Below are 17,095 nucleotides of genomic sequence, written 5' to 3'. Positions count from 1 at the left end.
GTGCCCCCAGTCCCCCCTGGTGTCCCCAAGCTCCCCAGTGTCCCCAGTCCCCCCAGTGCCCCCAGTCCCCCCTGGTGTCCCCAAGTTCCCCAGTGTCCCCAGTCCTCCCAGTGTCCCAGGTCCCCCCAGTGTCCCCAACCCCCCCAGTGTCCCCAGTCCCCCCAGTCCCCTGGTGTCCCCCCAGTGTCCCCAGCCCCCGCAGTGTCCCCAGTCCCCCCAGCACCCCTGTCCCCCCCCGTGTCCCCGTGTCCCCTCACCGGGGTGGCAGTCGTCGAGGTCGTGCTGGCAGGTGCCCCCCCCGTAGCCGCGGGGGCAGAGGCACCCAAAGGTGCCGGGGCCGTTGGCGCAGACCCCCCCGTGCAGGCAGGGGCTCTGCCCGCACTCGTCCACGTCCTCCTGGCAGCGCTCGCCTGGGGGGGCAGGGTGCCCGGGGGGGGGGGGGCAGGGTGCCCGGGGAGGGGGGGTCAGGGTGATGGGGGGGCAGGGTGCCAAGGGAGGGGGGTCAGGGTGATGGGGGGGGCGCAGGGTGCCCGGGGGGGGTGTCAGGGTTCCCAGGGTGGGGTCAAGGTGATGGGGGGCAGGGTGCCAAGGGAGGGGGGTCAGGGTGATGGGGGGTCAGGGTGCCCGGGGGGGTCAGGGTGCCTGGGATGGGGGGGTCAGGGTGATGGGGGGTCAGGGTGCCAAGGGAGGGGGGTCAGGGTACCAAGGGAGGGGGGTCAGGGTGCCCGGGGTGGGGTTCAGGGTGATGGGGGGTCAGGGTGCCCGGGGGGCGGTGTCAGGGTGATGGGGGGGTCAGGGTCCTTGGGAGGGGGGTCAGGGTGCCCGGGGTGGGGGTCAGGGTGATGGGGGGGTCAGGGTGATGGGGGTTCAGGGTGATGGGGGGGTCAGGGTGCTTGGGGGGGGGGTCAGGGTGCCCAGACGGTTTGGGGGGACAACGGGGGGGGGGATTGGGGAGGGACCCAGGGGTGCCCGGGGGGGGGGGATCAGGGTGCCCGGGGGGTCAGGGTGCCCAAGGGGACCCATGGGTGTCAGAGGGACCCTAGGGGTGTTGGGGGACCCAGGGGTGTCAGGGGGTGACCCAAGGGTGCTGGGGGTCCCAGGGGTGTCAGAGGGACCCATGGGTGCCAGGGCCACCCCGGGGTGCGGGTACCTTGCCAGCCGGGGGGGCAGCGGCAGGTGAAGCCCCCGTAGTCGGGGGTGGGGACGCAGACGCCACCGTTGTCACAGGGGTTGGGGGTGCAGGGAGCCAGCGTCACCTCGCACGCCCGCCCTACGCCCCGGGGACACCGTCAGGCACCGCCGCCCGCAGGGTGACACCCGGCCGGGCATGGCCACCGCTGGGTGCCGGGCAGGGTAGCACCCAGGAGGCTACGGCCACCACCGGGAACCCAGTGTGGTGGCACCCATGAGGACGTGGCCACCATGGGGACACCCAGTGTGGTGGCACCCATTGGGGCACCCAGCGTGGTGGGCACCCATGAGGACGTGGCCACCACAGGGACACCCAACATGGTGGCACTATTAAAAGAACATGGCTTGGTGGCACCCATCGGGGCATGGCCACCATGGGGACACCCAGTGTGGTGGCACCCATCTGGGCACGTGGCATGGTGGCACCCATGAGGACACGGCCACCACCAGGGACCCAACATGGTGGCACCCAGCAGCGCATGGCCACCACGGGGTGCCGGGCAGGGTGGCACCCAGGAGTCTGTGGCCACCACCAGGCACCCAGCATGGTGGCACCCATGAGGACGTGGCCACCACAGGGACACCCAGTGTGGTGGCACCCACCAGGGCACCCAGCATGGTGGCACCCAGCAGGGCATGACCACCGCCAGGGACCCAATGTGGTGGCACCCATGAGGACGTGGCCACCATGGGGACACCCAGCGTGGTGGCACCCATTGGGGAACCTGGCATGGTGGCACCCATTGGGGCACCCAGCATGGTGGCACCCATCAGGGCATGGCCACCACTGGGCGTCTGGCATGGTGGCACCCCTCAGGGCACGGGACAAAGCCACCAGGTATGCAGCCCCCCCACCCATGGTGCCACTCAGCACCCATGGGTGCCCACCCGTGAAGGGCAGGACGCAGACCCCCCCCCCCCCGCACCCATGGGTGCCCACCTGTGAAGGGCGGGGCGCAGAGGCAGCGGTAGGTGCCGGCGCTGTCCAGGCAGGTGCCCCCATGGTGGCACGGCCCCGAGGCGCACGCGTCCACCTCCACCTGGCACTGGGCGCCTGCGGGGGGGGGGAGGGGGGGGGGAACGCGTCACCCCGGGGCACGGGGACGGCGGGGACGGCGGGGACGTGGGGACGGTGAGGACATGGGGATGGTGGGGACGTGGGGATGGTGGGGACACAGGGATGGCAGGGGACATGGGGACGGTGGGGACGTGGGGATGGTGGGGACATGGGGACAGTGGGGACATGGGGACAGTGGGGACATGGGGATGGTGGTGTGGGCATGATGGGGACGTGGGGACAGCAGGGGACATGGACATGGTGGGGACATGGGGACAGCAGGGACATGGAGACAGTGGTGTGGGCATGGTGGGGACATGGGGACAGCAGGGACATGGGGACGGTGGGGACATGGGGATGGCAGGAGACATGGGGACAGAAGGGGACATGGGGACAGCAGGGACATGGGGACAGTGGTGTGGGCATGGTGGGGACAGCAGGGACTTGGGGATGGTGGCGGGGGCATGGTGGGGACGTGGGCATGGTGGGGACATGGGGACAGCAGGGACATGGGGACGGTGCGGACATGGGGACGGTGGGGACATGGGGATGGCAAGAGACATGGGGACAGAAGGGGACATGGGGACAGCAGGGACATGGGGACAGTGGTGTGGGCACGGTGGGGACATGGGGACAGCAGGGACATGGGGACGGTGGGGACATGGGGATGGCAGGAGACATGGGGACAGAAGGGGACATGGGGACAGCAAGGACATGGGGACAGCGGTGTGGGCATGGTGGGGACAGCAGGGACATGGGGACGGTGGGGACATGGGGATGGCAGGGGACATGGGGACAGAAGGGGACATGGGCATGGTGGGCACGTGGGGATGGCGGGGACGTGGGGATGATGGGGGACATGGGGACAGTGGGGGACACGGGGTGGTGGGGACGTGGGGATGGTGGGAACGTGGGGACATTGGCATGGGCATGGTGGGGACATGGGGGTGGTGGGGACATGGGGACAGAAGGGGACATGGGGACAATGGAGGGCCTGGCTGGGTCCCCAGGGTGGGCAGGGGGTCCCCAGGGTGACACCAGGGTGGGCAGAGGGTCCCCAGGGGGGTGGGGGGTCCCCAGGGTGGGCAGAGGGTCCCCAGGGGGGGTGGGGGGTCCCCAGGGGGCCGTACCCTGGTATCCGGGGTGGCAGGCGCAGCGGTACCCCCCACCCAAGGGGGTGCAGGTGCCCCCGTGGTGGCAGGGCCGGGGGGCACAGGGGTCCTCCCTGCGGGCGCACGTGGGGCCCCCCCAGCCCGCCTGGCACTCGCAGGTGAACCTGGGGGGGCGGGGGGCACGCATGGGTGCTGGGCCCCCAAGGGTGCCCCCAGGCAGCCCCCCCCCCCCCCCCCCGGCACCCACGGGCATGAGCACCCATGGGCGTCTCCCTTGGTACCCCCAAATATTCATGGGCACCCACACGCATCCCCTGCCACCCCCATGGGCACCCCCTGCGCACCCCCCGAGCACCCATGGGTGCCCTTGGGAGCCCCCCCAGGCACCCATCAGCACCCAGACCCCCTCCCAGTCACCCTGAACCCCAACTTGGGTGCCCATTGACACCCTCGGGCACCCCCATGGGCACCCACGGACACCCTTGGGCCCCCCTCCAGGCACCCATTGGCACCCAGACCCCCCCCCAGTCACCCCTAAACCCCTCATGGGCACCCTTGGGCCCCCCTCCAGGCACCCGGACCCCTCCCAGTCACCCCTGAACCCCCCATGGGTGCCCTTGGGACCTCCCCCAGTCACCCACCAGCACCCAGACCCCCTCCCAGTCACCCCAGAACCCCAACTTGGACACTCTTGGGCCCCCCTCCAGGCACCCACCAGCACCCAGACCCCTCCCAGTCACCCCTAAACCCCTCATGGGCACCCACGGGCACCCTGGGGCTCTCCCCAGCCACCCCCGGCCCCTTCCCAGCCTCCCCCCCAGCACCCGGTGGGCGCTCACCCATCCCCGTGGTCGCGGCAGGTGCCGTGGGCGCAGGGGCTGCTGCGGCAGGGCAGGGTGCCGGGGCGGCACTGGGCGTCGCGGGTGCCGGGCGGGCAGAGGCAGGTGAAGCCGTTGGCGCCGTCCACGCAGGTGCCACCCTCGTGGCAGGGGTTGGACGCGCACTCGTTGATCTCCACGTCGCAGCGGGGACCTGGGGGCGGGGGGGGGGGGGGGACACACACGATGACAACACGCGGGTGAGGGGTGGGGGCGCCCTGGTGGGCACCCAACTGGGGGATCCCGGCGTAGGTAGTCAACACGGGCGCCCAACAGGGGCACCCAATAAGGGGACCCAATGTGGGCACCCAGCGTTGGGGAATCAGTGAGGCACCCAACAAGAGCACCCAACATGAGCAATCAACATGGGCACCCAACATGGGCACCCAACATGGGCACCCAACATGAGCAATCAACATGGGATGGGCACCCAACAGGGGCACCCAACACGGGATGGGCACCCAACAGGGGCACCCAACAAGGGCGATCAACAGAGGCACCCAACATGGATAATCAAGGGAACACCCAACATGGACACCCAACACGGGCACCCAACACAGGTAATCAATGGGGCACCCAACAGGGGCACCCAACATGGGCACCCAGTGGGTGCTGAGCCACCCCAGCACCCATGGGAGCACCCAGTGAGCACCGTGCCCCCCCAGCACCCAAGGGAGCACCCAATGGGCACCAAGGACCCCAGCACCCAAGGGAGCACCCACCGGGCACTGTGGCCCACCCAGCACCCATGGGAGCACCCAGTCAACACCAAGGCCCCCCCAGCACCCATGGGAGCACCCAGGAGGCACCACGGACCCCCAGCACCCATGGGGGCACCCAGTGGACTCCCTGCCCCCCCAGCACCTATGGGAGCACCCAGTCAACACCAAGGCCCCCCAGCACCCATGGGAGCACCCAGGAGGCACCACGGACCCCCAGCACCCATGGGAGCACCCAGGGGCACCCACCTGTGAAGCCGGGCTGGCAGACGCAGTCGTAGCGGGCGATGCCGTCCTGGCACACGCCGTGGACGCAGGGGTCGCTGGCGCAGTCGTCGGGGTTCACCTCGCAGTTGACACCTGGCACCCAAGGGTGGCCAGGCCTCAGCACCCACCCCATGACCGGGGTGGGGCACCCAGGGGTGCAGGGCTGAGCCACATCAGGTGGGTGCCCAGGTGGGGCACCCCAGGGACACCCATTCCTGGCCCATGCTCAGGTGGGAGGTGATGGCACCCAGTGACCACCCCATGGTGTCACCCGCTCCGTGCCCCGGTGGGACCCAGCGCCATGACCAGCACCCACCCTATGTCCAGCACCCACCCAATGCCCTGATGGGACCCAGCGCCACGCCCAGCACCCACTTCATGGTCAGATGGGACCCAATGCCACGTCCAGCTGCCACCCAATGTTGAGGTGGGACCCAATGCCATGTCCAGCACCCACCTTATGACCAGGTAAGACCCAACCCCATGACCAGCACCCATCCCCTGACCAGTTGGGACTCAACACCATCTCCAGCACCCACCCAGTGCTCAATGGGACTCAACACCTTGTCCATCAACCACCTCGTGACCAGATGGGACCCAACACCCTCACCGGCACCCACCCCATGCCCAGAGAAGAACCAACGCCATCGCTAGCACCCACTTCATGACCAGGTGGGACCCAATTCCATGCCCAGCACCCACGTGATGCCCTAATGGGACCCAACACCATCTCCATTGACCATCCCAAGACCAGTTGGGACCCAACAACCCCACCCAGCACCCACCCCATGCCCTGATGGGACCCAACGCCATCTCCATTGACCATCCCAAGACCAGTTGGGACCCAACAACCCCACCCAGCACCCACCCCATGCCCAGAGAAGACCCAACACCACACCCAGCACCCACCCAGTGCCTTGATGGGACCCAACACCATCTCCATCAGCCCCCCCATGGACAGCTGAGACCCAACACCACATCCAGCACCCACCCCACGCCCAGAGAAGACCCAACGCCATCTTCAGCACCCACCCCACGCACAGAGAGGACCCAATGCTACACCCAGCACCCACCCCATGACCAGATGAGCCCCAACGCCACACCCAGCACCCACCCCATGCCCAGAGAAGACCCAACACCATTTCCAGCACCCATCTCATGACCAGATGGGACCCAACACCACATCCAGCACCCACCCCACGCACAGAGAAGACCCAGCGCCATGCTCAGCACCCACCCCACGCCCAGAGAAGACCCAATGCTATCTCTAGCACCCATCTCGACCAGATGGGACCCAACACCACATCCAGCACCCACCCCACGCCCAGAGAAGACCCAATGCTATCTCTAGCACCCATCTCATGACCAAATGGGACCCAACACCACATCCAGCACCCACCCCACGCCCAGAGAAGACCCAACGCCACACCCAGCACCCACCCCATGCCCAGATGAGCCCCAACGCCACACCCAGCACCCACCCCCACCCAGAGAAGACCCCCCCACCCCTCCCAGCACCCTACCGGCGGTGCCGGGCGGGCAGTTGCACTGGTAGGCGTCGATGCGGTCGATGCACTTGCCGCCGTTGCGGCAGGGGCTGCTGTGGCACTCGTCCAGCTGGAGCTGGCAGCGGTGGCCGGTGAAGCCGGGGGCGCAGGCGCAGGAGAAGCTGGCGATGCCGTCCAGGCAGGTGCCGTGGTGGCAGGGGTCCGGCGAGCAGTCGTCCACGTTGCGTTCGCAGAGAGGACCCTCGAAACCTGGGGGGGGAAGGGGGGGAAGGGGGTGCTGGGGGCACCCATGGGTGCAGGGTGGGCAAGGTCGGGGGGCTGGAGACATCCATGGGTGCAGGGCGGGCAATGCCAGGAGGTTGAGGACACCCATGGGTGCAGGGTGGGCAATGCTTGGGGCTGGGGACACCCATGGGTGTACAGTGGGCAATGCCCAGGGTTTGGGGACACCCATGGGTGCAGGGTGGGCAATGCCAGGAGGTCAAGGACACCATGGGTGCAGGGTGGGCAACACCAGGAGGTTGAGGACACCCACAGTGGCCAATGCCAGGAGGTTGAGGACACCCATGGGTGCCAGGTGGGCAATGCCGGGGGGCTGGGGGCACCCATGGGTGCACAGTGGGCAGTATTGGGGGTTTGGGGACATGCATGGGTGCAGGGTGGGCAATGCCTGGAGCTGGGGACACCCATGGGTGCAACATGGGCAATGCCAGGAGGTCAAGGACACCCATGGGCGCAAGGTGGCCAACACCAGGAGGTCAGGTACACCCCTGGGTGCAAGATGGACAATGTCGGGGTTCCATGGCCATCCATGGGTGCAGGATGGACAACACCATGAGGTGGGGACACCCATGGGTGCAAGATGGGCAATGATGGGGTTCCATGGCCACCCATGGGTGCAGGATGGTCAATGCTGTGTTCCTTGCCCACCCATGGCTGTTGCGTTGTCAGTGCTGGCTTCCATGTCCACCCATGGGTGCCGGGTGGTCAATGCCGGGTTCCACGCCCACCCATGGGTGCTGAGGGTCCCAGGGTGGGGTGGGGGGGGGCTCACCCTCGGCGCAGCGGCACTCGTAGCCGTTGGGGCGGTCGAGGCACTTGGCGCCGTTGCGGCAGGGGGTGCTGGCGCACTCGTCCATGTCCGTCTGGCAGGTGGGGCCCGAGAAACCTGGGTGGGGAGCACCCATGGGTGGTGGTGGTGGGGCCAGAGGGGGTGAGTCCCCCCCCCATGGACCCCCCCAACTCCCCTCAGGGGACCCCAGGCACCCCCAGAGCTCCTGCACCCCCGAGCCCAGGAGCCCAGAGGTGGTGCCCACGGGTGGGTGCCCACGGGTGGGTGCCCACGGGTGGGTGCTCACCGGGGGGGCAGGAGCAGGAGAAGCCGTTGACCAGGTCGTGGCAGCGGCCGCCGTTGGCGCAGGGGCTGCTCTGGCACTCGTCCACCTCCAGCTCGCAGAGGGGCCCGCTGAACCCTGCGCCCACCGGCACCGTCACCCCCACCCTGGCACCCACGGACACCCTCGCCCCCACCCTGGCACCCCCTTGCCCGCACGGGGCACCCACTGCCTGCGCAAGCGGAGGTGAAGTCTGCGCAGCCCCCACCAGGACCCATGGCAGGACCCATCCCCGTACCACGTCCCGTAGCAGCACCCTCACTAGGTCCCACCCCATGTTCCACACCCATTCAGGCACCCGTCCCGGGTCCCACCCCAAACCCCACCATGACCCACGCCAGCACCCATCCCAGGTCCCTCACCACATCCCATAACCCCACCACGACCCGCAGCAGGCCCCATACCAGGTCCCATAGCCACCCCAGCACCCATCCCAGGTCCCACACCCACCCCAGGACCACCCCAGGTCCCACATCCCCACCAGGACCCTCGCCAGGTCCCATAACCACACCAGCACCCATCCCAGGTCCCACCCCAGGTCCCATAACCCCACCACGACCCACCCCAGGTCCCACCCCAGGTCCCAGGTTCTCACCAGCACCCATACCAAGACCCACACCAAGACCCACACCCACCCCAGGACCTTCACCAGGTCCCATATCCCCACCAGGACCCTCACCAGGTCCCATGGCCGCCCTAGCACCCATACCAAGACCCACACCCACCCCAGCACCACCCCCAGTCCCACACCACGTCCCATAACCACACCAGCACCCATCTCAGGTCCTACGCCCATCCCAGGACCACCCCAGGTCCCACATCCCCACCAGCACCCTCACCAGGTCCCACCCCAGGTCCCACATCCCCACCAGCACCCATCCCAGGACCACCCCAGGTCCCACATCCCCACCAGCACCCATTCCAGGACCACCCCAGGTCCCACATCCCCACCAGCACCCATCCCAGGACCACCCCAGGTCCCACATCCCCACCAGCACCCATCCCAGGACCACCCCAGGTCCCACATCCCCACCAGCACCCTCACCAGGTCCCACCCCAGGTCCCACATCCCCACCAGCACCCATCCCAGGACCACCCCAGGTCCCACCCCCACCCCAGGCCCCGCCCCCAGCCCCACCCATGGGGGGGGGGCCCCCACCGGCCATGCAGATGCAGGTGAAGCGCCCGATGCGGTCCAGGCAGGTGGCCTGGTTGCGGCAGGGCCCCGACAGGCACTCGTTGACGTCGCTCTCGCAGCGCGGCCCCGCGTAGCCCCGCCCGCAGCGGCACTCGAAGGACCCTTGGGTGTTGACGCAGCGCCCAAAGTGCTCGCAGGGGTTGGCGCCTGGGGGGAAGGGAGGGGTCAGCACCCATGGGTGGCACCCACCCACGGGTGCTCCCCTTCTTGGGTCCATTGCCATGGTTGTCACTCATGGAGGTGCACCCTTGCCTCTGCTCTCTGCCCATGCGTGCCCACCATTCATGGTGACATCACCATGACTGGAGGCCCTACCACCACCCATGGGTGCCCCCCCCCCCCCCATGGGTGCTCCCTTTCTTGGGTCCATTGCCATGGTGATCACTCATGGAGGTCCACTGTGCTCTCTGCCCATGCGTGCCCACCATGGTGATACCACCATGAATGGACGCCCTACCATCACCCATGGGTGCCCACCACCAATGGGTGCCCCCAGCACCCATGGGTGCTCCCCTTCTTGGCTCCCCTGCCATGGCTATTGCTCAATGAAGGTGCAGTCCTGCCTGTGCCTTCTGCCCATGGATGACCCCACCACCACCACCATGAATGGATGTCCCACCACCACCCATGGGTGCCCACCACCCCTAGGTTCCCCCCACCCATGGGTGCTCCCCTTCCTGGGTCCATTGCCATGGTGATCACTCATGGAGGTCCACTGTGCTCTCTGGCCATGCGTGCCCATGGTGATATCACCATGCATGGACGTCCTACCACCACCCATGGGTGCCCCCCACCCATGGGTGCCCCCAACACCCACGGGTGCTCCCCTTCTTGGCTCACGTGCCACGGTGATCACTCGTGGAGGTCCACTGTGCCCTCTGCCCATGCGTGCCCACCATTCATGGTGGTATCACCATGGTGGTATCACCATGAATGGACGCCCTACCACCACCCATGGGTGCCCCCCACCCATGGGTGCCTCCCCCCCCACACCCACCGATGGAGCACTCATCGACGTCCTGGTCGCAGGCGCCGCCGGTGAAGCCGGGGGGGCAGGTGCAGATGGCGCGGCCGTTGACGGGGTTGGTGTCGCAGATGGCGTCCTTGTGGCACGGGTTGCTGACGCAGGCGTCGTCCAGGTGGCACAGCAGGCCTGGCACCCACCGGGGCGTCAGGGCACCCATGGGTGTAGGACCCCCCTCCCAGCAGGTGCCCACCCCATGCTGGTGTCACCCAACCTCTACCAAAGCCACCCCAGGGTGCCCACCCCATGCCAGGGTGCCCAAAGGGTGATGACCATGCCATGATGGTGCCACCCAACCCATGCCAAGGCCACCCCAATGGGTGCTCACCCCATGCCAGTGCCACCCAAACCATGCCAAAGCCACCCCAGGGTGCCCACCCCATGCCAGGGTGCACAAGGGGTGATGGCCACCCCATGCCAGTGCCACCCAACCCATGCCACGGCCACCCCAGTGGGTGCCCACCCCATGTCAGGGTGCCCACCCCATGCTGGGGCCACCCAACCTCTGCCAAAGCCACCCCAGGGTGCCCACCCCATGCCAAAGAGGGTGACCATGGGTGCTTAACCCACACCGGAGGTGTCCACCTCATGCCAGTGCCACCCAACCTATGCCAAGGCCACCCCAGGGTGTCCACCCCATGCCAGGAGTGCCCATGGGTGCTTGACCCATGCCAGGGGTTCCCACCCAAGACCAGGGTGCCCAAGGGTGGTGCCCACCCCATGCTGGTGCTACCCAACCCATGCCGAGGCCACCCCAGGGTGCCACTCCACACCAGGGTGCTCTTGGAGGTCCCCACCCCATGCCTTGGTCCCCTTGGGGATGTCCACCCCATGCCAGGGTGCACCTATGGGTGCTCACCCCATGTCAAGGCACTCTTAGAGGTCTCCAACCCGTTGGCAGGGTGCACCTATGGGTGCCTACCCCATGCTAGGGTGCTCTTGGAAGTCCCCACCCCATGCCTTGGTCCCCTTGGGGATGTCCGCCTCATGCCATGGTGCCCTTGGGGATGTCCACCCCACGCCAGGGTGCACCTATGGGTGCTCACCCCATGTCAAGATGCTCTTAGAGGTCCCCAACCCCATGCCAGGGTGCACCTATGGGTGCCCACCCCATGTCAAGATGCTCTTAGAGGTCCCAACCCCATGCCTTGGTCCCCTGGGAGATGTCCACCTCATGCCAAGGTGCCCTTGGATGTCCCCACCCCAGGGTGCACATGGCGGGGGGGCTCCTACCCCACACCAGGTTGCCCTACGAGGTCCCCACCCTCATGGGTGCCCCCCCAGCACCCTCCCTCTCCCCTCACCCGTCTTGCCCATGGGACAGGCGCAGTAGAAGGAGGCGACGCGGTCGTGGCAGGTGGCCCCGTTGAAGCAGACGGTGGTGGCGCAGTCGTCGATGTTCTCGCTGCAGCTCTCGCCCGTCCAACCGTTGACGCAGACGCAGGTGTGGCCACCTTGGGTGTTGAAGCAGGTGCCCCCGTTGTGGCAAGCGTTGGGTTGGAGTTGGCACTCATCCACGTCCTCGGTGCAGAACTGGCCTGGGGGGGGGGGGGGGATGGGACATGGAGGGGGTGGGGGTCAAGCAGGTCTTGGTGAGCAACCTGAGGAACCTTCTTGGAGATCACCTGAGAAGATCTCAGGGACCCCCTTGGGCTGCCTTCTGCTGACCACCTCAGGGTCCGCCTTGGTGACCACCTCAGGGACCACCCCACCGACCACCTCAGGGACCTCCTTGGTGACCACCTCAGGGACCACCCCACCGACCACCTCAGGGACCTCCTTGGTGACCACCTCGGTCACCACCCCACCGACCACCTCAGGGACCTCCTTGGTGACCACCTCGGTCACCACCCCACCGACCACCTCAGGGACCTCCTTGGTGACCACCTCTAGAGCCACCTCAGGGACCATGCTGGTCTGCACCTCACTGACCATCTTGGAGACCACCATGGGGACCTCCTTGGGGACCACCTTGGGGACCAGCATGGGTCCCCACCCTGCTGACCACCTTGAGGACCACCTTTGGGGCTGCCTGGGGACCACCTCAGGGACCATCTCAGGGACCACCCTGATCTGCACCTCACTGACCACCTTGGGGACTACCTCTGGGACCACCATGGTCCCCATCTCAGGCACCACCTTGGGGACCTCCATGGTGACCAGCTCCAGGACCATCTCAGGGACCACCTTGGTCCCCACCCTATGGACCACCTTGGGGACCTCCTTGGTGTCCACTTCTGGGATCATCTCAGGGACTATCCTGGTCCCCATCTTGGTGACAACCTTGGGGACCACCTTGGAGGCAACCTCAGAGACGGCCTTGGTGGTCACCTCGGTGCCCACCTCGATGACCACCCTGGTGCCCACCTCAGTGACCCGTCTTGGTCCATGCCCAAGTGCCCACCTTGCTGCCCACCCTGGTGACCACCTCACTCCCTATCTTGTTGCCCACCCTGGTCTCCGATGGCCACCCTGGGGTGCCCACCCTGGTGCCCACCTCAGTGACCACCTTGGTCCCCACCTCCATGCCCACACTGGTGACCACCTCACTCCCTATCTCGTTGCCCACCCTGGTGACCACCTCAATCCCCAACTCCATGCCCACCCTGGTGACCACCTCACTCCCTATCTCGTTGCCCACCCTGGTGACCACCTTGGTCCCCACCTTGACGCCCACCCTGGTGACCACCTCACTCCCTATCTTGTTGCCCACCCTGGTGACCACCTCAGTCCCCACCTCCATGCCCACCCTGGTGACCACCTCAGTCCCCACTTTGACGCCCACCCTGGTGACCACCTCACTCCCTATCTTGTTGCCCACCCTGGTGACCACCTCACTCCCTATCTCGTTGCCCACCCTGGTGCCCACCTCAGTCCCCACCTTGACACCCACCCTGGTGACCACCTCACTCCCTATCTCGTTGCCCACCCTGGTGCCCACCTCACTCCCCACCTCCATGCCCACCCTGGTGACCACCTCACTCCCTATCTCGTTGCCCACCCTGGTGCCCACCTCACTCCCCACCTCCATGCCCACCCTGGTGACCACCTCACTCCCTATCTCGTTGCCCACCCTGGTGCCCACCTCGGTCCCCACCTCCATGCCCACCCTGGTGCCCACCTCACTCCCTATCTCGTTGCCCAACCTGGTGACCACCTCACTCCCTATCTCGTTGCCCACCCCGGCGCCCACCCCGGGGTGCCCACCCCGGCGCCCCGCCCCACGCCCGCCCCGGGTGCCCCCCTGGGTGCCCCCTACCCGTCCACTCGGGTGGGCACTGGCAGTTGTAGGTGTTGACCCCGTCCACGCAGGTGCCCCCGTGGAGACACTTGTGCCCGGGGCAATCGTCCACGTTGGTCTCGCAGGTGGGACCCTCGAAACCTTGGGCACCCCGAGGGTCAGGGTGGGGCCCGGGACCCCCTCCCCCCATGACAGGGACCCCCCCCACACTCCACGGGCACCCTGGAGCCCCCCGAACCCATCACCGGGGAGCCCCGCAGATGCCGAGGGTGGTGGGTGCCAAGGACCCCCACCCATGGCAGGGACCCTTGGAGACCCCCACCCGCTTCCAGGGACACCCCCCCCCCCCAGTTTTTAGGGACCCCCAGGGACCCCCACCCAGTGCCAGGGACCCCCAGGGACCCCCACCCAGTTTTTAGGGATCCCCAGGGACCCCCACCCACTTCCAGGGACCCCCACCCACTCTCAGAGACCACCCATAACCCCCACCCAGTTTTTAGGGCCCCCCAGGGACCCCCACCCACTTCCAGGGAACCCCAGGGACCCCCCCCCACCCAATTTTTAGGGACCCCCAGGGACCCGCACCCACTTCCAGGGACCCCCACCCACTCTCAGAGACCACCCATAACCCCCAATAGGTGCCAGGGACCCCCAGGGACACCCCCCACCACCCCCCCAGTTTTTAGGGCTCCCCAGGGACCCCCCCCACTTCCAGGGACCCCCCACCCAGTCCCAGCGACCACCCATAAGCCCCCAGTAGGTGCCAGGGACCCCCACCCAGTGCCAGGGACCCCCCACCCACTTCCAGGGACCCCCCTCCAGTTTTCATGGCTCCCCAGGGCCCCCCCGCCCCCCATTGCCCCCCTCCCACCCCAAGCGAGCCCCGGCACCGGCCCCCCCGCCCCCGGCAGCACCCATGGGTGCCGGCACCCACCGGGCAGGCAGGCGCAGTCGAAGGACCCCTCCCCCAGCTGGCGGCAGGTGCCCCCGTTCAGGCAGGGGGAGGGGGCGCAGGGGGGGGAGGGGGGGGTCTCCAGGGGGGTGCAGTCGGGACCTGGGGGTGGGGTGGGTGCTGTTGGGTGGGGGCTGGGCACCCATGGGTGCCCACCAGCACCCTCCCCATGGAGCCCCCCCCCCATAGGAACCCCCTGCATCCCCCCGCCATGGCCCCCCTTCACCCTTGGGGTCCCCCCCACCCCTGGGACCCCCACCCATGGTCCATCCCCCCATTGCCCCCAGAACTCCCCACCCATGGGACCCCCACCCCTGGGACCCCCCACCCATAGTCTGCCTCCCCTCATTGTCCCCCCCACCCATGGGACCCCCCCCCCATGGTCCATGTCCCCCCCATTGCCCCCCAGGACCCCCCACCCGTGGGACCCCTCACCCCTGGGACCCCCACCCATGGTCCCTCTCCCCCCATTGCCCCCCACCCATGGGCCCCACCACCCACGGGACCCCCACCCATGGTCCCTCTCCCCCCTCGCCCCCCACCCATGGCCCCCCCACCCCTGGGACCCCCACCCATGGTCCCTCTCCCCCCATTGCCCCCCACCCATGGACCCCCCACCCCTGGGACCCCCACCCATGGTCCCTCTCCCCCCCATTGCCCCCCACCCCTGGGACCCCCCACCCACGGGACCCCCACCCCTGGTCCCTCTCCCCCCCATTGCCCCCCACCCATGGGCCCCCCCACCCACGGGATCCCCACCCATGGTCCCTCTCCCCCCCATTGCCCCCCACCCCTGGGACCCCCCACCCACGGGACCCCCACCCATGGTCCCTCTCCCCCCATTGCCCCCCACCCATGGGCCCCCCCACCCACGGGATCCCCACCCCTGGTCCCTCTCCCCCCATTGCCCCCCACCCATGGGCCCCCCACCCACGGGACCCCCACCCATGGTCCCTCTCCCCCCATTGCCCCCCACCCCTGGGACCCCCCGGTCCCTCTCCCCCCTCGCCCCCCACCCATGGACCCCCCACCCATGGACCCCCCACCCCTGGGACCCCCCCCCGATCCCTCTCCCCCCTCCTGGGACCCCTCCCCCGGTCCCTCTCCCCCCCGCCCCCCACCCATGGCCGCCCCGCCCCCCCACTCACGGCGGGTGCCGGGGGGGCAGAGGCAGCGGGGGCGCAGGGTGCCCTGGCGCAGGGTGCTCTGGCAGAGCCCCCCGGGGGGGCAGGGCGAGGGGGCGCAGGGGTCCCGCAGCTGGCACCGCTCCCCCAGCACCCCCGGCTGGCACCTGCGGGACGGCACCCGTCGGGGACCCCCGGCACCCACGGGGGACCCACGGCACCCATGGGAGACCCCAGCACCCACGGGACCCCCAGCACCCATGGGAGACCCCAGCACCCACGGGACCCCCAGCACCCATGGGAGACCCCTGGCACCCACGGGACCCCCAGCACCCACGGGAGACCCATGGCACCCACGGGAGACCCCAGCACCCACGGGAGACCCACGGCACCCATGGGAGACCCCAGCACCCATGGGAGACCCCAGCACCCACGGGACCCCCGGCACCCACGGGAGACCCCAGCACCCATGGGAGACCCCTGGCACCCACGGGACCCCCGGCACCCACGGGGGACCCACGGCACCCATGGGAGACCCCAGCACCCACGGGACCCCCAGCACCCACGGAGAACCCATGGCACCCACAGGGGACCCATGGCACCCATGGGAGACCCCAGCACCCACGGGAGACCCCCGGCACCCACAGGGGACCCCAGCACCCACGGGGGACCCACGGCACCCATGGGAGACCCCAGCACCCATGGGAGACCCCAGCACCCACGGGGGACCCATGGCACCCACGGGGGACCCCAGCACCCACGGGACCCCTGGCACCCATGGGAGACCCATGGCACCCATGGGAGACCCCAGCACCCACGGGACCCCCGGCACCCATGGGAGACCCCCGGCACCCATGGGAGATCCCAGCACCCACGGAGAATCCATGGCACCCACGGGAGACCCCAGCACCCACGGGACCCCCGGCACCCACGGGAGACCCCAGCACCCACGGGACCCCCAGCACCCACGGAGAATCCATGGCACCCACAGGGGACCCATGGCACCCATGGGAGACCCCAGCACCCATGGGAGACCCCCGGCACCCACGGGACCCCCGGCACCCACGGGGGACCCACGGCACCCACAGGGGACCCATGGCACCCATGGGAGACCCCAGCACCCACGGGACCCCCGGCACCCATGGGAGACCCACGGCACCCATGGGAGACCCCAGCACCCACGGGAGACCCATGGCACCCATGGGAGACCCCCGGCACCCACGGGGGACCCATGGCACCCATGGGAGACCCCAGCACCCACGGGAGACCCCAGCACCCACGGGACCCCCGGCACCCACGGGAGACCCCAGCACCCACGGGAGACCCATGGCACCCACGGGAGACCCCAGCACCCACGGGAGACCCCAGCACCCATGGGAGACCCCAGCACCCACGGGACCCCCAGCACCCACGGAGAATCCATGGCACCC

The 17,095-nt window shown here is 68.8% G+C and overlaps 1 protein-coding gene across 1 annotated transcript in view; it reads right to left on the bottom strand.

The window, feature by feature from the left end:
• Positions 1 to 17,095, bottom strand: part of NOTCH3 (notch receptor 3) — a 48,678-nt gene that overhangs the window by 23,364 nt on the left and 8,219 nt on the right. The window contains 15 exon segments of the mRNA XM_087778219.1: positions 258 to 410; positions 1,151 to 1,270; positions 2,132 to 2,245; positions 3,379 to 3,524; positions 4,200 to 4,392; positions 5,207 to 5,317; positions 6,748 to 6,981; positions 7,787 to 7,900; positions 8,091 to 8,204; positions 9,286 to 9,471; positions 10,322 to 10,477; positions 11,653 to 11,886; positions 13,608 to 13,730; positions 14,524 to 14,643; positions 15,690 to 15,832. Coding sequence (XP_087634345.1) covers positions 258 to 410; positions 1,151 to 1,270; positions 2,132 to 2,245; positions 3,379 to 3,524; positions 4,200 to 4,392; positions 5,207 to 5,317; positions 6,748 to 6,981; positions 7,787 to 7,900; positions 8,091 to 8,204; positions 9,286 to 9,471; positions 10,322 to 10,477; positions 11,653 to 11,886; positions 13,608 to 13,730; positions 14,524 to 14,643; positions 15,690 to 15,832 — 2,261 coding nt within the window.

Source organism: Nipponia nippon, unplaced genomic scaffold, assembly GCF_047370975.1.
Source record: "Nipponia nippon isolate SJK-2023a ecotype South Korea unplaced genomic scaffold, ASM4737097v1 scaffold_42, whole genome shotgun sequence".
Taxonomy (NCBI): domain Eukaryota; kingdom Metazoa; phylum Chordata; class Aves; order Pelecaniformes; family Threskiornithidae; genus Nipponia; species Nipponia nippon.
This window is presented reverse-complemented; position numbering and strand designations above follow the sequence as displayed.